Source organism: Antechinus flavipes, chromosome 3 (genome assembly GCF_016432865.1).
Source record: "Antechinus flavipes isolate AdamAnt ecotype Samford, QLD, Australia chromosome 3, AdamAnt_v2, whole genome shotgun sequence".
NCBI lineage: Eukaryota > Metazoa > Chordata > Mammalia > Dasyuromorphia > Dasyuridae > Antechinus > Antechinus flavipes.
Window position 1 is genome coordinate 619,281,981 of NC_067400.1, and position 15,189 is coordinate 619,297,169.

Here is a 15,189-nt window from a genome sequence, read left to right on the forward strand (position 1 = left end):
CCCTGAATCGTGAAAAAGGCTCAAAGGCGAGGGGCCCCTAGGGGTAAGAAATGGGGCTCAGGACGTGGGGGTCCCTGGATGAAGATGGGGGTGGGCGCTCCCAGGACTCTGAGGAGGCGGATGGGGGGAAGAGGGGGTCCCGAGAGGAAGGCGCTTGGAGAAGCAGCTCGCCCGGGCTGGGGGCGAACAACAACAGCCACCATTGTTTTTCCACAGTGTTTAATTTAACCCCACGTGTGCATCAATAAATAAACCTCCCGCCCCCGCCCCCGGAGAGTCCGCGGGGTAAAGCCGGCAGCCGCTTCCTCCGGGGCACTCGGGAAGCCGAGCTCGGAACCGGCCGAGCAGAGGCGGCCCCCCGGGCGGAGGAGACCGTTTCGGGGGACTGGACTTCCCGGGCTGGGGGAGAGCAGCGGGGCTACGAATGTCGGGAGTTACCTGGGAATACGAAAGCTCCCGGGAAAGTTACGAGCAACAGAACACTGGGAGGTGCTAATACTCGAGAGAGGGCGGGGCCTCGCGGGAAAGTTACAAGCAACAGAACACCGGGGATACTAACGTTCCACCGAGAGCGGGACCTCCCGAAAAAGTTACAATGGAACACTGGGAGTAACGAACTCAAGTGGAGGCGGGGCTAGTTACTAGCAGTTGGACACCGGGGTACGAACGTTCGGCGAGGGCGGGGCCCCCGGGAAAGTTACTTGCAATAGAACACTGGGGTGACGAACGTTCGGCGAGGGCGGGGCCCCCGGGAAAGTTACTTGCAATAGAACACTGGGGTACGAACGTTCCCTCGAGAGCGGGGCTTCGCGGGAAAGTTACAAGTCATAGAACACGAACTCGAGGGAGGGCGGGGCCTCGCGGGAAAGTTGCAAATTATAGAACACTGGGGGTACGAACGTTCGGCGAGGGCGGGGCCCCCGAGAAAGTTACTAGCAATAGAACACTGGGGGGAGGACCGTTCGGTGAGGGCGGGGCCCCCGAGAAAGTTACTAGCAATAGAACACTGGGCGTACGAACACTCGAGAGAGGGCGGGGCCTCCCGGGAACGTTACCAGCAATAGAACACTAAGAGTAGGAACGTTCGGCCGAGGGCGGGGCCTCCCGGGGAACTCTGAGAGGACTAGAATGCCCGAGCTATAAGCATTGGGCATCTTTTAACGCTGGGGGCGAATTCATAGCATCTGGGACCGAGCTGGAAGGACCGAGCTTGTCTAGCCTCGTTTTACAGAAGGGGAAACTGAGGGCCAGGCTAGAAAAGCCCGGGCTGTGTTACTACTAGGCTGTGGGCGGAGGCGGTCGGGGCTTCTGGGGAGGTGGAGCCCGGTCAGGGGGCGTGGTTCTCATCCGCGGCGGTCACGATGACGTCGATCCAGATGCGCATGGCCTCCGGGCTGGGGGCCACCATGTAGAAGAGCCGCTCGTAGGTCTTGACGCAGAACGTCAGGCGGGGACTGGGGCTCTGACGGATGAAGGGGCGTGAATTCGGTGGCCCTTCTCCCGGGCCCGGGCATCTGAGCCCCCCAGCCCGGGGCGACACCATTATCTGGGCCCCGAGCCGCTTTCCCCTTGCTCAGCCCCACCCCCACCCCCAAGCTGGTTCGGGGTGCGAATTTAGAGGAAGGGGGGGTCATGATGTAGGGTGGGGGTGGGGGAGATACTCTGGGGAGACTGAGACCCAGAAAGAAACAAGTGCGGAAATACCCGTGGCAGAAAGCGCTCAGATTCTAAATCCGGGGCATGAGTAAGAGCCCACAGAATGTCGGGGATGGAAGGAAGAACTAGGGGAGAGAATGTCCAAGATGGGAGGCCCAGGAACGCTGAGCCCGGGCAGGGGGAAGCCGGGGCCTAAAGGGGCAGGGTCTCCTCCCACCCCTCTGAGCCTCTGGGCCCAGCCCGAGTATTTTTCTTTTTTTAATGGATTTGGGGAAAGGAAGCTGACCTTGAAGGCGCACCGCAGGTGGTCGTAATACACCTCTTCTATGGCTTGGAAGTAGATGACTCCCTTCAGTTTGGTCTCCTCCTTGTCTGAGGGTGGAGAGAACGGGGAGGGCTTTGGTTCTGGTTTGGGGGGGAGAGGGAGGGAAGGCCCGGAGCCCTTCCAGCAGGTCACTGCGGTGGACAGGGCGGCGGGCGGGGAATGAGCCCAACAGCTGAGGCTGAGGTCAGGGTCCAAATCGGAGCCCTGAGGTCAAAGATCCTTGAGACTGCACACTCAGCACGGGAGCCGGGCCATCCAAGCCTGGAATTTAGAGCCCTGGGGACTTTGGAGATAACTTTACAGAGGAGGAAGTTGAGACTGGGACTTAGAATTCCAAGCCTGGAATTCAGAACCTGTGGGGCCTTGGAGATAATTTTACAGAGGAGGAAACTGAGGCAGAGCCAGGCTCAGAACCCGGGTTTTAGGTGTTCGGCCTCCCTTTAAGAGGAGAGCAGCTCAGCTAATTCGGTCCCATGCTTTAACCTGAAGAAAGGGGGCCGTGGGGAAGGGTCCCCCCTCACCAGCGTAGTAGGCCAGGCGGCGGGCGTGGCGGTCAAAGCAGAACCACCGCTTCCTCCAGGTCTTGATGCGGCCCCCCACCTTCACCAGAGGTCCCCGGCAGCAGCCGCTGGTCACTCGGACGTGAGGGCAGCTTTCGGGGCTGTGGCCCCAGCGTTCCAGGTGCTGGTACAAGTCCAGGACCCGGGGGCCCGGGGGCCGGGGCGGGGGCGGCGGCGGGGCCTGAATGAGGGGGACACGTGCGCGGGGCTCCAGGAGCGAAGGGGAAGAGAAGGGAGGAGCCAGCGGGGCCGGCGGGAGGAGCAGGGGCTGGAGCCCACCAGGCCGCAGTTTGTGCCTGCGTGGCAGGGACGGCCGCTAGGTCAGGGACCAGGAAACGCTCTCAGGAAGGTGGGGCCGCTGTGGCTTCGGAGGACTCGAAGCTGGGGAGGGACGGGAGGGCCGGGTGCTGGGGATGGTCCGTAGGGACCGGGACGCGGGAGACAGTGGGGACAGAAAAGGGCCGCGGGGAGCCGGGGCGCTCACTGACCATGATGGCTGGAACAGGTCTGGCTTCCTCCTTGCTCCTCTTCGTCCCCTCCTGGGGGGTCAGAGCGGGAAGGTCAGGAGGGACCCAAGACCCCCAAACCTGAGCCCCCGTGACCAGCAACAGCAGAGGCAGGGATAGACCCAGTGGGAGGAGGGCCATGGGGAATGGAATTGGTCCATTCGGGTCTCTAAGGAGATTAGAGCATCTGGACATCTGGGTCCCTGAGCACATCAGGGGCAGAGGGGGCTGGGGGATGGGGCACGGGTCCCCGAAAGCATCGGGGGATGGGACACGGGTCCCCGAGAGCGTCGGGGGATGGGACACGGGTCCCCGAGAGCGTCGGGGGATGGGACACGGGTTCCTGAGAGTGTCGGGGGATGGGCACGGGTCCCAGTCCGGGTCCCCGAGAGCGTCAGGGGATGGGACACGGGTCCCAGTCCGGGTCCCTGAGAGCGTCGGGATGGGCACGGGTCCCAGTCCGGATTCCTGAGAGCGTCGAGGGATGGGACACGGGTCCCCGAGAGTGTTGGGGGATGGGACACGGGTCCCAGTCCGGGTCCCCGAGAGCGTCGGGGGATGGGCACGGTCCCAGTCCGGGTCCCCGAGAGTGTTGGGGGATGGGCACAAGTCCCAGTCCGGGTCCCCGAGAGTGTTGGGGGCAGAGGGGGCCGGGGGTAAGACACGGGTCCCAGTCCGGGGCCCGAGGAACTGTGGGGCGCCGGAAGCCCCGGCTCACCCGGGCCTGGAGCAGCCTCTCCCGTTCTGCCACGGCCTGCTGCAGCAGCTTCTCCATTCGGATGATGTCGGGGTGGGGGATTCCACAACTGGAAGGCAGGAAAGGCTGGGAGTACCAGCCCGCCCCCTTGGTGCCCCGCCCCCCTTTCCATCGGCTCCTGCCTCCCTCCCTGCCTTCTCACCTGGCTCCAGGGCCACAGTTCAGCAGGTGGTACAGAGGGTGTCCCTGGGGGTCCCCTGCAGGGGGCGACAGGGCCGAGGCCTCCAGGGGCCCTGAGAGGGAGGGAGGAGGAGGCTCAGAGAAGACATCCCCTCCCTGCCTTCGCCCCCTTGCCCCGTCCCCACCATCGCTCCCATAACCCTCTCTGACGGGACACAGGACACCCACCGCTGCAGTGCAGGGACAGGGGTCGCACAGACCCCCTCGGTCGGGTCCGGTCCCCCTTCCTCCGAGGCAAACTCCCGGTCCTCTGAAGCCCGAAGGAGCCCTGGAGAAGAGGGGGGGGCAGGGTTGGAGAGATGTGGGGAGGAGCAGAGGGAAGCGGGAGCCGGGGGCCGCTCCCTCCCCCTCCCCGGGCGCTCTCCCCGGCCCCACCTGGAGGGAGCTGTGCACCGAGAAGAGGCAGGAGGAGGCGGCGCTGGACGCAGGCACCGAGGAGTCCTGGAGGACCAGGAGCTGGCGATCCGTCTTCTGGGTGAACAGGAGCTGCACAGAGAATGGGGGTCAGCCCGACGGAGGCGGGGGGGGGGTCCCGGCGGGTCTGGGGGCTTCTGGGTACCTTGGTCAGGGCCTGGCTCTGCTCCGCGAAGCTGCCCTCGGCGGCCGGCGTCCCCTGCAGGCGGCTGAGCTCCAAAAGCCGGCTCCGCTCCTGGGAGAATTCGGGTGGGGGTCACGGGGGACCCCGGAACCCCCTCCCCCCAGCACCAACAGGACTTCAGGCCCATTTTACAGAACAAGGAGCACAGCCCAAAGCCCGGGGCCCCCAGGGAGGCTCCTCTGTCCCGCGGGGCTCGGGCGGCATCGGCTCACCTGGCTCAGGGCCTGCAGCGCCTCCTCCTTCTTCCGGCTCAGGCCGCGGCTCTCGGCCGCCATCTGCTCCCCCAGCGACCCCAGCTGCTCCTCCAGGACCTGGATGCGACGCTGAGAAGGCCCCGGAGTCACCGAGGGAAGAAAGGCCCGAGCCTGGCCGGGGGTGGGGGTGGGGCCGGGAGAAGGCCCAGGGGCGGAGGGGGAGCTCACACCCCCCACAGAGGCCCCAGACACGGGGGAGGGGAGAGGGCCCAGGGGGCCCCAGCCTCCGCTGGAAGCAGACAGGGAGCTCACCCCCCCCAGAGGCCCCAGACATGGGGGAAGGGGAGAGGGCCCAGGGGGCCCCAGCCTCTGCTCAGAGCGGATGGGGAGCTCACCCCCCCCACAGAGGCTCAGCCCCCCCCCCCCAGAGGCCCCAGACCCAGGGACAGAGAGACTGAGAGGAAACGACCCCCGCGGGTCCCTTGGGGGGGCAGTTTCTCGGGCTCACCCTGTGCTGGGCCAGGCTCGCCTGCAGCTCTCGGATCCTGGGGCCCCCCAGCCCGTCGGCCTCCTCCTCCCGCCTGCTCTCCTTCTCCAGCTGCTGGAACTCCAGGTCCTCGTAGGCCCTCTGAGCCGCGTCCAGCTGCTCGGACACCTGGGGGGAGGCGGGAAGGGCTGGGAGCCATCCGGAAGCCGGGCGGTCGGGGGGGGGCCGGCCGAGGGGGGCAGCGCCACTCACCTCCTGGACCCCCTTCCTCAGGCCCTCGCGGTCCCCCTCGGGCTTCGAGTCCAGCTTGTCCTGAGCCTCCTCGAGCTTCCGCCGCAGAGCCTCCACCCGGGCCCGGGCCTCCCGGAGACGCTGCTGCTCCTGGCGGGGACCCCGAGAGCGGGACCTTAGGGCTCTCAGTGGCCGAGGGCCCCTCCCACGGCTGGGCAGGGGACGCATGGGGGGGGGGCCTGCCGGCGACTCCCGCCCCCGTCCGCCCCGCCCACCCAGGAGAAGCCAGCCCCCGCCGAGGGGGGAAGGGAAGCGGCTGCCACGGGGACGCCCCGGCCCTGGTCCCTGTGCCTCCGGGTTCCCATCTGTGCAATGGGAGCGCTTCTGCAGACACCAGGCGGGAGGCAGGGAGCCCCCCTCCCGGGCCCGCCTCACACACCTGCTCCCGCTGCTCCCCCGCCTTCTGCTCAGCTGCCTCCTGCTGCCTCTGAAGCTCCCGCAGCTGCTCCTCCTCCCTGCGGGCGGCCACGCGCTCCCCAGCCAGCTCCCCGCGGAGCAGAGCCACCTCCACCTCCATCTGGGGGCGGGGAAAGGGGGCTGAGGGCCCGGATCTCGGGGGCCCCACGGGAGGGGGCGGGGCGGCAGGGTGCCCGAGGGGAGGGGGCTGGGAGGGGGAGGAAGCTGGGACCCCGAGGGGCGGGGGCTGGGAGGGGGAGGAAGCTGGGACCCCGAGGGGCGGGGGCTGGGAGGTCGGAAGGTAGGGTCCTTGAGGGAGGGGCTGCGGGAAGCAGGACGCCTGGGTCCGCACCTCGATCCTCAGCTCCTTCCTCTGCTGCTGGAGCTCCTTAACCCGTTGCTCCATCAGGGCCACCCGGGTCAGCGCCTCCAGTTGCTGCCCCCGAAGCCGCCGGGCGGCCCCTCGTGGCCCCTCTGCCGGGGGTGGCGCGGGGGGCGGGGCTTCGCCCTGCACGGGGAGGGAGGCGGGATCAGGGCAGGCTGTGGGGATCTGGCTTGGTTATTTGTGGTCTGTCTCGGTCCTTTGCGGGACCAGGGCCGGGTCTCTGTCTCTGGCTGCCTCTATCACTGTCTGAGGTTCTCTGTCAGTCTCTAACTCGGCTTCTCGATGTCTCGGGCCTTTAAGTCTCTGAGTCTCTCAGTGTCTCTGGCTTCCTGTGCCTATGTCTCCGTGTGTCTCTGTTTCTTTGTATCACTCGGCGTCTTCTGCCTTCGAGTTTCCGTCTCTGCCTGTGTCTCACATCGTCCCTGGCTTTCTGTGTCTGTCCCTCAGAGTTTCTGGGTGTCTCTGGGTTTCTCGTCGTCTCTGCATCAGTGTCTCTGTCTCTCCGTCTCTCTCAGTATCTCTCGCTGTCTCTGACTCCCCACGTCTCTCAGTATCTCTCGCTGTCTCTGGCTCTCCGTCTCTCTCAGTATCTCTCGCTGTCTCTGGCTCCCCGTTTCTCTCTCTCTCAGTATCTCTAGCTGTCTCTGGCTCTCCGTCTCTCTCAGTATCTCTCGCTGTCTCTGACTCCCCACGTCTCTCAGTATCTCTCGCTGTCTCTGACTCCCCACGTCTCTCAGTATCTCTCGCTGTCTCTGACTCCCCATGTCTCTCAGTAACTCTCGCTGTCTCTGACTCCCCACGTCTCTCAGTATCTCTCGCTGTCTCTGGCTCTCTGTCTCTCTCAGTATCTCTCGCCGTCTCTGACTCCCCACGTCTCTCAGTATCTCTCGCTGTCTCTGGCTCTCCGTCTCTCTCAGTATCTCTCGCTGTCTCTGACTCCCCATGTCTCTCAGTAACTCTCGCTGTCTCTGACTCCCCACGTCTCTCAGTATCTCTCGCTGTCTCTGGCTCTCTGTCTCTCTCAGTATCTCTCGCCGTCTCTGACTCCCCACGTCTCTCAGTATCTCTCGCTGTCTCTGGCTCTCTGTCTCTCTCAGTATCTCTCGCCGTCTCTGACTCCCCACGTCTCTCAGTATCTCTCGCTGTCTCTGGCTCTCCGTCTCTCTCAGTATCTCTCGCTGTCTCTGGCTCTCCGTCTCTCTCAGTATCTCTCGCTGTCTCTGACTCCCCATGTCTCTCAGTATCTCTCGCTGTCTCTGGCTCCCTGTTTCTCTCTCTCTCAGTATCTCTCGCTGTCTCTGGCTCCCCGTCTCTCTCAGTATCTCTCGCTGTCTCTGACTCCCCACGTCTCTCAGTATCTCTCGCTGTCTCTGGCTCTCTGTCTCAGTATCTCTCGCTGTCTCTGACTCCCCACGTCTCTCAGTATCTCTCGCTGTCTCTGGCTCTCCGTCTCTCTCAGTATCTCTCGCTGTCTCTGACTCCCCATGTCTCTCAGTAACTCTCGCTGTCTCTGACTCCCCACGTCTCTCAGTATCTCTCGCTGTCTCTGGCTCTCTGTCTCTCTCAGTATCTCTCGCCGTCTCTGACTCCCCACGTCTCTCAGTATCTCTCGCTGTCTCTGGCTCTCCGTCTCTCTCAGTATCTATTGCCGTCTCTGACTCCCCACGTCTCTCAGTATCTCTCGCTGTCTCTGGCTCTCTGTCTCAGTATCTCTCGCTGTCTCTGACTCCCCACGTCTCTCAGTATCTCTCGCTGTCTCTGGCTCTCCGTCTCTCTCAGTATCTCTCGCTGTCTCTGACTCCCCAAGTCTCTCAGTAACTCTCGCTGTCTCTGACTCCCCACGTCTCTCAGTATCTCTCGCTGTCTCTGCTCTCTGTCTCTCTCAGTATCTCTCGCCGTCTCTGACTCCCCACGTCTCTCAGTATCTCTCGCTGTCTCTGCTCTCCGTCTCTCTCAGTATCTCTCGCCGTCTCTGACTCCCCACGTCTCTCAGTATCTCTCGCTGTCTCTGGCTCTCCGTCTCTCTCAGTATCTCTCGCTGTCTCTGACTCCCCATGTCTCTCAGTAACTCTCGCTGTCTCTGACTCCCCACGTCTCTCAGTATCTCTCGCTGTCTCTGGCTCTCTGTCTCTCTCAGTATCTCTCGCCGTCTCTGACTCCCCACGTCTCTCAGTATCTCTCGCTGTCTCTGGCTCTCCGTCTCTCTCAGTATCTCTCGCCGTCTCTGACTCCCCACGTCTCTCAGTATCTCTCGCTGTCTCTGGCTCTCCGTCTCTCTCAGTATCTCTCGCCGTCTCTGACTCCCCACGTCTCTCAGTATCTCTCGCTGTCTCTGGCTCTCCGTCTCTCTCAGTATCTCTCGCTGTCTCTGACTCCCCACGGCTCTCAGTATCTCTCGCTGTCTCTGGCTCTCCGTCTCTCTCAGTATCTCTCGCTGTCTCTGACTCCCCATGTCTCTCAGTATCTCTCGCTGTCTCTGGCTCCCCGTCTCTCTCTGTCTCGGTTATCTCTGGCTCTCACCTGGTCCTGGCCGCTCTCCGTGCTGCTCCCCTCCCCCTCCTCCTCCTCTTCCCTGCAGGCTGCGCGGGGGGCCCGGGACCCCTCAGGGGTCCCGGAGGCTTCTTGCGTTCGGGTCTCGCTGCCTTCGGCTCGGCCCTGGCGCCGCTCGGCTTCCTCCAGGCTCCCGTCCTCGGGACTCGTCGGGACTCTCATGTCTCCGGCTTCCCGGACTCCTCCGGCCCAGGCAGGGGGACTGCGGGGGGAGAGGGGGCTGTGAGCAGAACTCCACAGACGCTCTGGGGGCGGGGCCTGAGGGACTTGAAACCAGAGTCTGGGGGCTCCGAGCTGATGGAGCAAGGGGGCTCAGGGATTGGGTAAGGGGCTCAAGGGGCGGGACCTACGGAGCCCCGAAGAGGAAGAGAGGGCTCGGAGCGGGGGAGGGACGGGGGGGTTCGGAGGGGCTCGGGGAACTAGACCCGCGAGAGCCGAGCACAAGGGCACTCAGGGGGTGTGGCCTAAGGGACCCGGAGAAGGACTGGGGAGCCCAGGGGCAGGACCTGGAGGGGCTCCGGGATTGGGTAAGGGTCTAAGGCGAGAGGGGGCTCGGGCGCTCCGGGCGGAGGGCTCAGGGATTGGGCAGCGGCTCGGGGGTGGGATCGGACGGACTCGGGAGCCGAGCCCGAGCTGGGGAGGCGGGCTCCGAGATGAGCTCGGGGCGGGACCGAGGCTGGGAGAAGCCTTTGGGGGAGGGACTTTAGGGACTTGGGGAGTGGGATCCCGAGGCGCTGGGGCTCGGCGAGCTGGGCTCAGGGGGTGTTCGGGGCTCAGATCGCGGATCTTGGGGCCCGGAGTTCATCCTTCCAGCCCCGCTCCCCTTTTCCTCTCCCCCAGCCCTCGGCCTGGGGAAATGCCCGGGAAGCCCCTTTCCCGGGAGCCAAAGCTTCCCTAACCCCGACCTTTACCGACCCAGAGATCTAGTCCCCAGGGCTCTCTCCGGAGCCCCGGCGTTCTGCTCCACACGGACACCGACCCGCTCGCACACACTCCTCCTTCGGGACCCGGGGCCCTCCCCCTCCCCCCACCCGTGGGGGTCTCGGGCGCCCCGCTCCTTCAGCCGCCCCCTCCGGAACCCGGGTGTCTCAGTCCCCGGCCCCCGCAGCCTCCGAGCCCAGGTGCCGGCCCCCTCACCTGCTCCGTCTCCTCCGCAGGCCTCTCCCTGTTCCCAGAGCCCGGGCCTCTGCCCACGGGACAGGTGGCGGGGGAGGAGGGAGGGGCCGCCCCCCTGCGGGAGCCCGGATGCGGGGTGGTGGGAAGTGGGAGGAGAGAAGGGAGGAGAGAGAACAGGTCTGACAGCTCCGCAGGGAAGCAGGTATCTGGCCCTTCCAGTGCACACACCCTGGGAACCAGGCGTCCTGGTCCCCCTCCCCGGGGGAGGGGGGACACTTCAGGCCCCACCCAAAACCCCGAGCGCCTGGTCTTCAGGACGCCCTCCTCAGGGACCCAGGTGTCCTGCCGCCCCCGAGCCCCCAACCCTGAGGGACAGAAGCAGCCACTTTTCCACCTTCAAAGCCCCCGGTTCTTGTGTCCCAGCCTCACTTCCGGCCCCCTTGGGCCGCGGGCTGCAGGTGCAGGGGTGGGGCGCTTCCCCTCTAATGACCCCTTTGGAAGGGCTGGGACCGGTTTGGGGGCCTGGGGAGGGGACCCCACGGTGAGTCATGGGAGAGCCGGCCGAGTCCCTACGGCACAAGGGGGTGGGGGGCCCTGGCGGGAGGAGCCCAAGGTCACGCGGCCAGACCCTTCCTCTCGGGGCAAAACAGGAAGCTGGGGTGAAACTTTCCAGCTCCCTCCTCCCCAAACATCCCAGCGCGGCCGCCTGCCGGAGGGCCAGTCTTCTGGTCTGAGTGCCCTCGGCCCAGCGAGTCCCCCACGTGCTCCCCCTAGTGGCCCTGGTCACCAAGAGCACCTCAGACCCAGCCTCCCAACCTCTGCCTGTCCTGAGGTGGAGAGCAGGGACATAACATCACCCCCATCCGGGACAGGTGAGATGCTATCATCGCAGAGCTGGCCGGGCCGCAGGCAGAGTCAGGGCTCCAAGGGGGGCCACCCCTGCCTCCTCCCCCAACCCTGGCACCCCAGCCTCCGGCTTCCAAGCCAAACCAGGCCCCGTGGCCGGGGAGCTCTCAGATGGGACGGGTCCAACTCTGCCTGTGACCACAACCCCAGAAGAGGAGCCTGGCAAAGTAAAGTGGGGGCCCAGGGCGGCGAGCGAGCCCTCCCGGAGGCGCTGGGGAAGGCGCCTAACGAAGGAGGGCCGGGACGTTAGGCAAAAACGTTTATTAACGGAATCCAGAGGGGGATGGGGCTCCTCCTGTCAGAGCCCCGTCCCAAGAACGGAGGTGCTGAGTTGTGGGCTGCCCGGAGAGAAGTCAGCTGGGGACCTCCTGAACGCCGCAGCGCATGTTGGCGGGGACGGCGACATCTGGAGAGGGAGGAGGAGGGGAGATAAGGGGGGCGACCGCGAGGGACCCCGTTTCCCAATGCCAGACCCCGGCCGTCCTGCCCTCCTCGGCAGGGGACCGCCGGCTCGGCCCCAAAGCCAAGTCTTCCTGCTTCTCACCGATCTGCTTGGGCTTGGGCAGGTTGAGGTTGTTCATGACCTTGACGAAGTCCTCGCAGCTGAGTGTCAGGCGAGGGTTGAGGGTCCGCTCCTCCTCCACCGTAGATACTGTGTGCCCTGTTTGCCAACAAGCATCGCCCCATGCGTCCGTTGGGTTCCCAGAGCACCTCTCTCTGGCCCAGACACCCTCAAGTCAGCCTCGGGCTTCCCCCCAACCCCAGGAGTAGGGACTTTGCTTCTGAGTCTTATCCCACTTCTCTGTGGTGCAACTGACATTTTGCACCTCCAGCTGTCCTGGGCAGGCTGATCCAGGCTGGACTACATATCCCATCAGCCCTTGGAGTGAATGTGGCTGAGCCCAGGTGCCTTTATGGGCAGTGGCAACAAGGCTGCCTCCCATGCTCTCTGGTCTGTTCCATCTCTACTGAGAAGAATGAAGTCCTCATCCTGATGCTCTCTGAGAACTCTACTGCTCCCTCCATGCTAAAAACACAAGGCCTGAAGGCCTCTGGGAGCTGTAGTTCTGAGTCCCAAAGAGCTTTGGGAACTGTGGTTCTGAGTTCTCAAGGGCCTCTGGGAACTGTAGTTCTGTGCCCATCCCAAAGACCTGTGGAAACTGTGGCTCTGAGCTCGCAAGGGCCTCTGGGAAATGTGATTCTAAGCTTCCAAGGGCCTCTAGGATCCCTGAGTCTGAGCACACCCCCAAAGGCCTCTGGGAGTTGTGTTTTTGGGTCCCTAAGGAGCTTTGGGAGGTGTGGATCATCTGTGTGTACACTCCAAGGGCTTCTGGGAGTTGCAGTTTCCTCATGTCCACAATCTACTAACCAGCCTTCCCTCCCCCCAGACACCACCTCCGGGAAGCCCCCACACCTTGGTAGTCATGGGCTGGGTAAACCAGGCAGTCCCCGGGAAGGGTGAAGATCTTCTCGTGGACTGAATGGTACAAGGTCTTAGCACAGCCTGGAGGGAGAGGGAAGAGGAAAGGAGGTCCGTTCGTGAGGGCGGGGTTGCCCAGGAACAAATAACACTGAACACGGAGGTGCCATATTAGTGCTTATTCCCACCCAACCTCCCTGGAAGAGCCAGAATCCCGCAGCAACCTCACCCACCTCCCTACCTACATAGTGGGGGAGGGGAAGACAAGGAAGGGAGACGAGAGGGGGCTGTGGCTGAGGAGGAAGACGTCTAATCTTGGGCTCCCTGCCTGCCTCTCGGTGCCATCTCAGGGGAACGCCTTGTCCTCTTTGGGCCTCCATCCGCAGAGGACCCCCGCGAACCCCGGGCTCCCCCTCGGGCCTGCCCATACTGCCCAAGGCGGAGTGCTGGGGGAGGGCGCAACGTTCTTAGAGGGGGAGGGCCCGGACCTTGCTGGAAGTCGGTGCGGCCGCATCCTCGGATAAGCAGGGCGTCCCCCGTGAAGGCTACGCTGTGGTCACTCAGGACAAAAGTCAGGCAGCCGTCCGTGTGGCCCGGGCTGGCCCGGGCCTCCAGGGCCTGAGGGGGGAAACGGAGATCAGAGCAGGCCCGCCTGGCCCCACCTCACCTGGGCTCGAGGGCCTGCAGTTAGGGAACTCTGCCTTTGTTTCCAGCCTCAGTTTCCCCATCTGTAACAAGCGGGTCAGACGGAGGTCCCTGCCACTGCTTAACTGGCCGCGTGACCTCCGGAGAGAGTGGGCTCCTCTGGGGCCTCACTTCCTTCCTGGAGAATTTCAAAAGAACTACTCACTTTGTTCCTCTCCGCAGACTGCCCAAAGCCTGCCCCTCCTTGGCTGCCCGGAGGCCCTCGAGTCTCATGTTAAGTGACTTGTTCGGAGCCACAGACATGGGGGAGCAATGGCATTTATCCAGTCACCTCAACTGACCCCAAGATGGGGGCTTTATGGGGAAAGTCACGTGTGTGTGTACATGCAGACGTACTTATGCACACAGAATGGGACCTAAGGAACACATCGTCTCTCTAAAACCCCGTGTCCCTGACGGCGCGTACTGTGAGGTGACACACACACACACACACCTGTACAGACGCACGCGCTCAGACACACAGGTCAGAGCGGGATGTGATAAGCACCGTCTCTACAAGGGGCCCATGTGTGTGCGTGCCCACGGACACAGATGTAACACACATGTACGTGACATGTAACCCCCCTCTTTATACACGTGATAAGCACTGGCTCCACAAGGGGCCCATGTGTGTGTGTACCCACGGACACAGATGTAACACACATGTACGTGACGTGTAATCCCCTTATACATGTGATAAGCACCGTCTCTACAAGGGGCCCACGGACACAGATGTAACACACATGTACATGATGTGTAACCCCCCTCCTTATACATGACGAGATCAGCACCGGCTCCACAAGGGGCCCAGGTGTGTGCATAGGCCACAAGCTCGGGTCCCCACCTCTGTGGGACACACAGTCCCTACACAGCCCATCCTCGCAGCCGGGCGGGAACTGCGCCACCTCCCGGTGTCCCGGGGCGCCCGCTGCAGACACCGGCCGCCACTTCCTGCGGCCCGCCCCTCCCCCGCCCTGGGGCCAAGTCCGGGCCACTAGCCCGCGCGCCCTGTGAGTCACTGCCCTGTCCCCGGCCACACCTGCCCTTCTCACCCAGCGCCAAGGTGTTTATGGCCCCTGCAGCCGTGCCCCAGGAGCCCGGCTTCAGACCCCTGTGCCCTGGGCAACTCACAAATCGCCCAAAGGTGAGGATGTCCCCGTCCTCCAGGAACAGGTCGGCTTTGGCCCCGCTGAGGCGGGAGATGACCGATTTGCAACCTGGAATCATGGACCGGAGGAGCCCGGTGCCCGTGACATGGTCCGCATGGCAGTGCGTGTTGACTGTTGGGGGAGGGGGGAGGGGTGGTCAGGGGCACGGCCCTCCCCCAGGCCCTCGGGCGCCCTCTGGCCGGGAGAGCCCGCAGCCCCCCCTCCTCCAGGGCACGCTTCCTCCCCGGCCCGCAGCCCCCCCTCCTCCAGGGCACGCTTCCTCCCCGGCCCGCCCCCCTCCTCCAGGGCACGCTTTCTCCCCGGCCGCCAGTGGGGCGAGGCGGATGGCCGCCTCCACCCGCCCCTCCCCGAGCAATTAGCGTAACGCCCCCTGCGGACAGCGCGCCTCCCGGGGGTGGGGAGGGAAGGGCGGCCGCTTCTCCTCCGGGTGCCGGGACAAGCTCAGGGCGCCCGCGGGTGCAGCGCCCCGCCCCCAGCCCCGCCGCCCCCGGGCCCAGGCTCACCTGCGTAGCGGAGGTGCAGGCCGAGCTCCCGGACGAGGCGAGCATCCCTGGCGGCCGTCTCCAGCACGGGGTCGATCAGCACAGCCTCCCCGGAGCTCCGGTCCCCCAGCAGATACGTGTACGTGCAACTGTTGGCTTCGAAGAGCTGCAAACGGGGGAGACGCGGGGTGAAGGGGGTCCCCGCTCCCAGCCCGAAGCCCCCTGGGCGCTGCCCCGCTCCCCCTCCCCGCGCCCGCCCGGACCCGCACCTGGCGCAGCAGGAGGCCGTCCCCCCGCGAGCTGAGCGCCCTGGGGGCCGGTCCCCGGCGCAGCCCCGGAGCCCGCAGCAGCCGGCACGCGCGCAGCAGCCGCCCCGGCCCCATCCTTGCGACAGTCAGAGCGGCCGGGGCGGACCCGGGAGGCGAGGCGGGGGAGGGGCCGCGCCCGCCCCGGGGCGGAGTCTGGACCCGCCGGGGAGGGAGGGGCCTTAAAGGGGCCGCGCGAATCCCTTTTGGACTCCGGGCAGG

General features: G+C 64.8%; 2 protein-coding genes across 3 annotated transcripts; both read right to left on the minus strand.

Annotated features, from left to right (window-relative positions):
• Positions 1–202: 202 nt before the first annotated feature.
• PHLDB3 (pleckstrin homology like domain family B member 3) lies at positions 203–10,107 on the minus strand. Of its 2 annotated transcripts, XR_007952456.1 has the most exons (17): positions 10,023–10,107; positions 8,856–9,087; positions 6,303–6,458; positions 5,934–6,071; positions 5,516–5,644; positions 5,285–5,431; positions 4,795–4,905; positions 4,544–4,633; positions 4,360–4,470; positions 4,153–4,252; positions 3,947–4,037; positions 3,766–3,853; positions 3,030–3,080; positions 2,503–2,722; positions 1,943–2,028; positions 948–1,462; positions 203–714 (listed from the first exon to the last, which is right to left on the minus strand). XR_007952456.1 is itself a non-coding variant. In XM_051989546.1 (16 exons), the coding sequence occupies exons 2-16, from the start codon at positions 9,045–9,047 to the stop codon at positions 1,328–1,330; spliced, it is 1,845 nt and encodes a 614-aa protein (XP_051845506.1). In that variant the 5' UTR covers positions 9,048–9,087; positions 10,023–10,107; the 3' UTR covers positions 203–1,327. The 2 variants fall into 2 exon arrangements, 1 of the variants encoding a protein (XP_051845506.1); XM_051989546.1 differs by having other exon boundaries at positions 203–1,462.
• A 1,046-nt stretch (positions 10,108–11,153) lies between these two features.
• Positions 11,154–15,060, minus strand: ETHE1 (ETHE1 persulfide dioxygenase). Its single transcript, XM_051989548.1, has 7 exons — positions 14,932–15,060; positions 14,684–14,828; positions 14,143–14,291; positions 12,816–12,945; positions 12,322–12,411; positions 11,452–11,568; positions 11,154–11,313 (listed from the first exon to the last, which is right to left on the minus strand). The coding sequence occupies exons 1-7, from the start codon at positions 15,043–15,045 to the stop codon at positions 11,261–11,263; spliced, it is 798 nt and encodes a 265-aa protein (XP_051845508.1). The 5' UTR covers positions 15,046–15,060; the 3' UTR covers positions 11,154–11,260.
• Between the last annotated feature and the right edge of the window lie 129 nt (positions 15,061–15,189).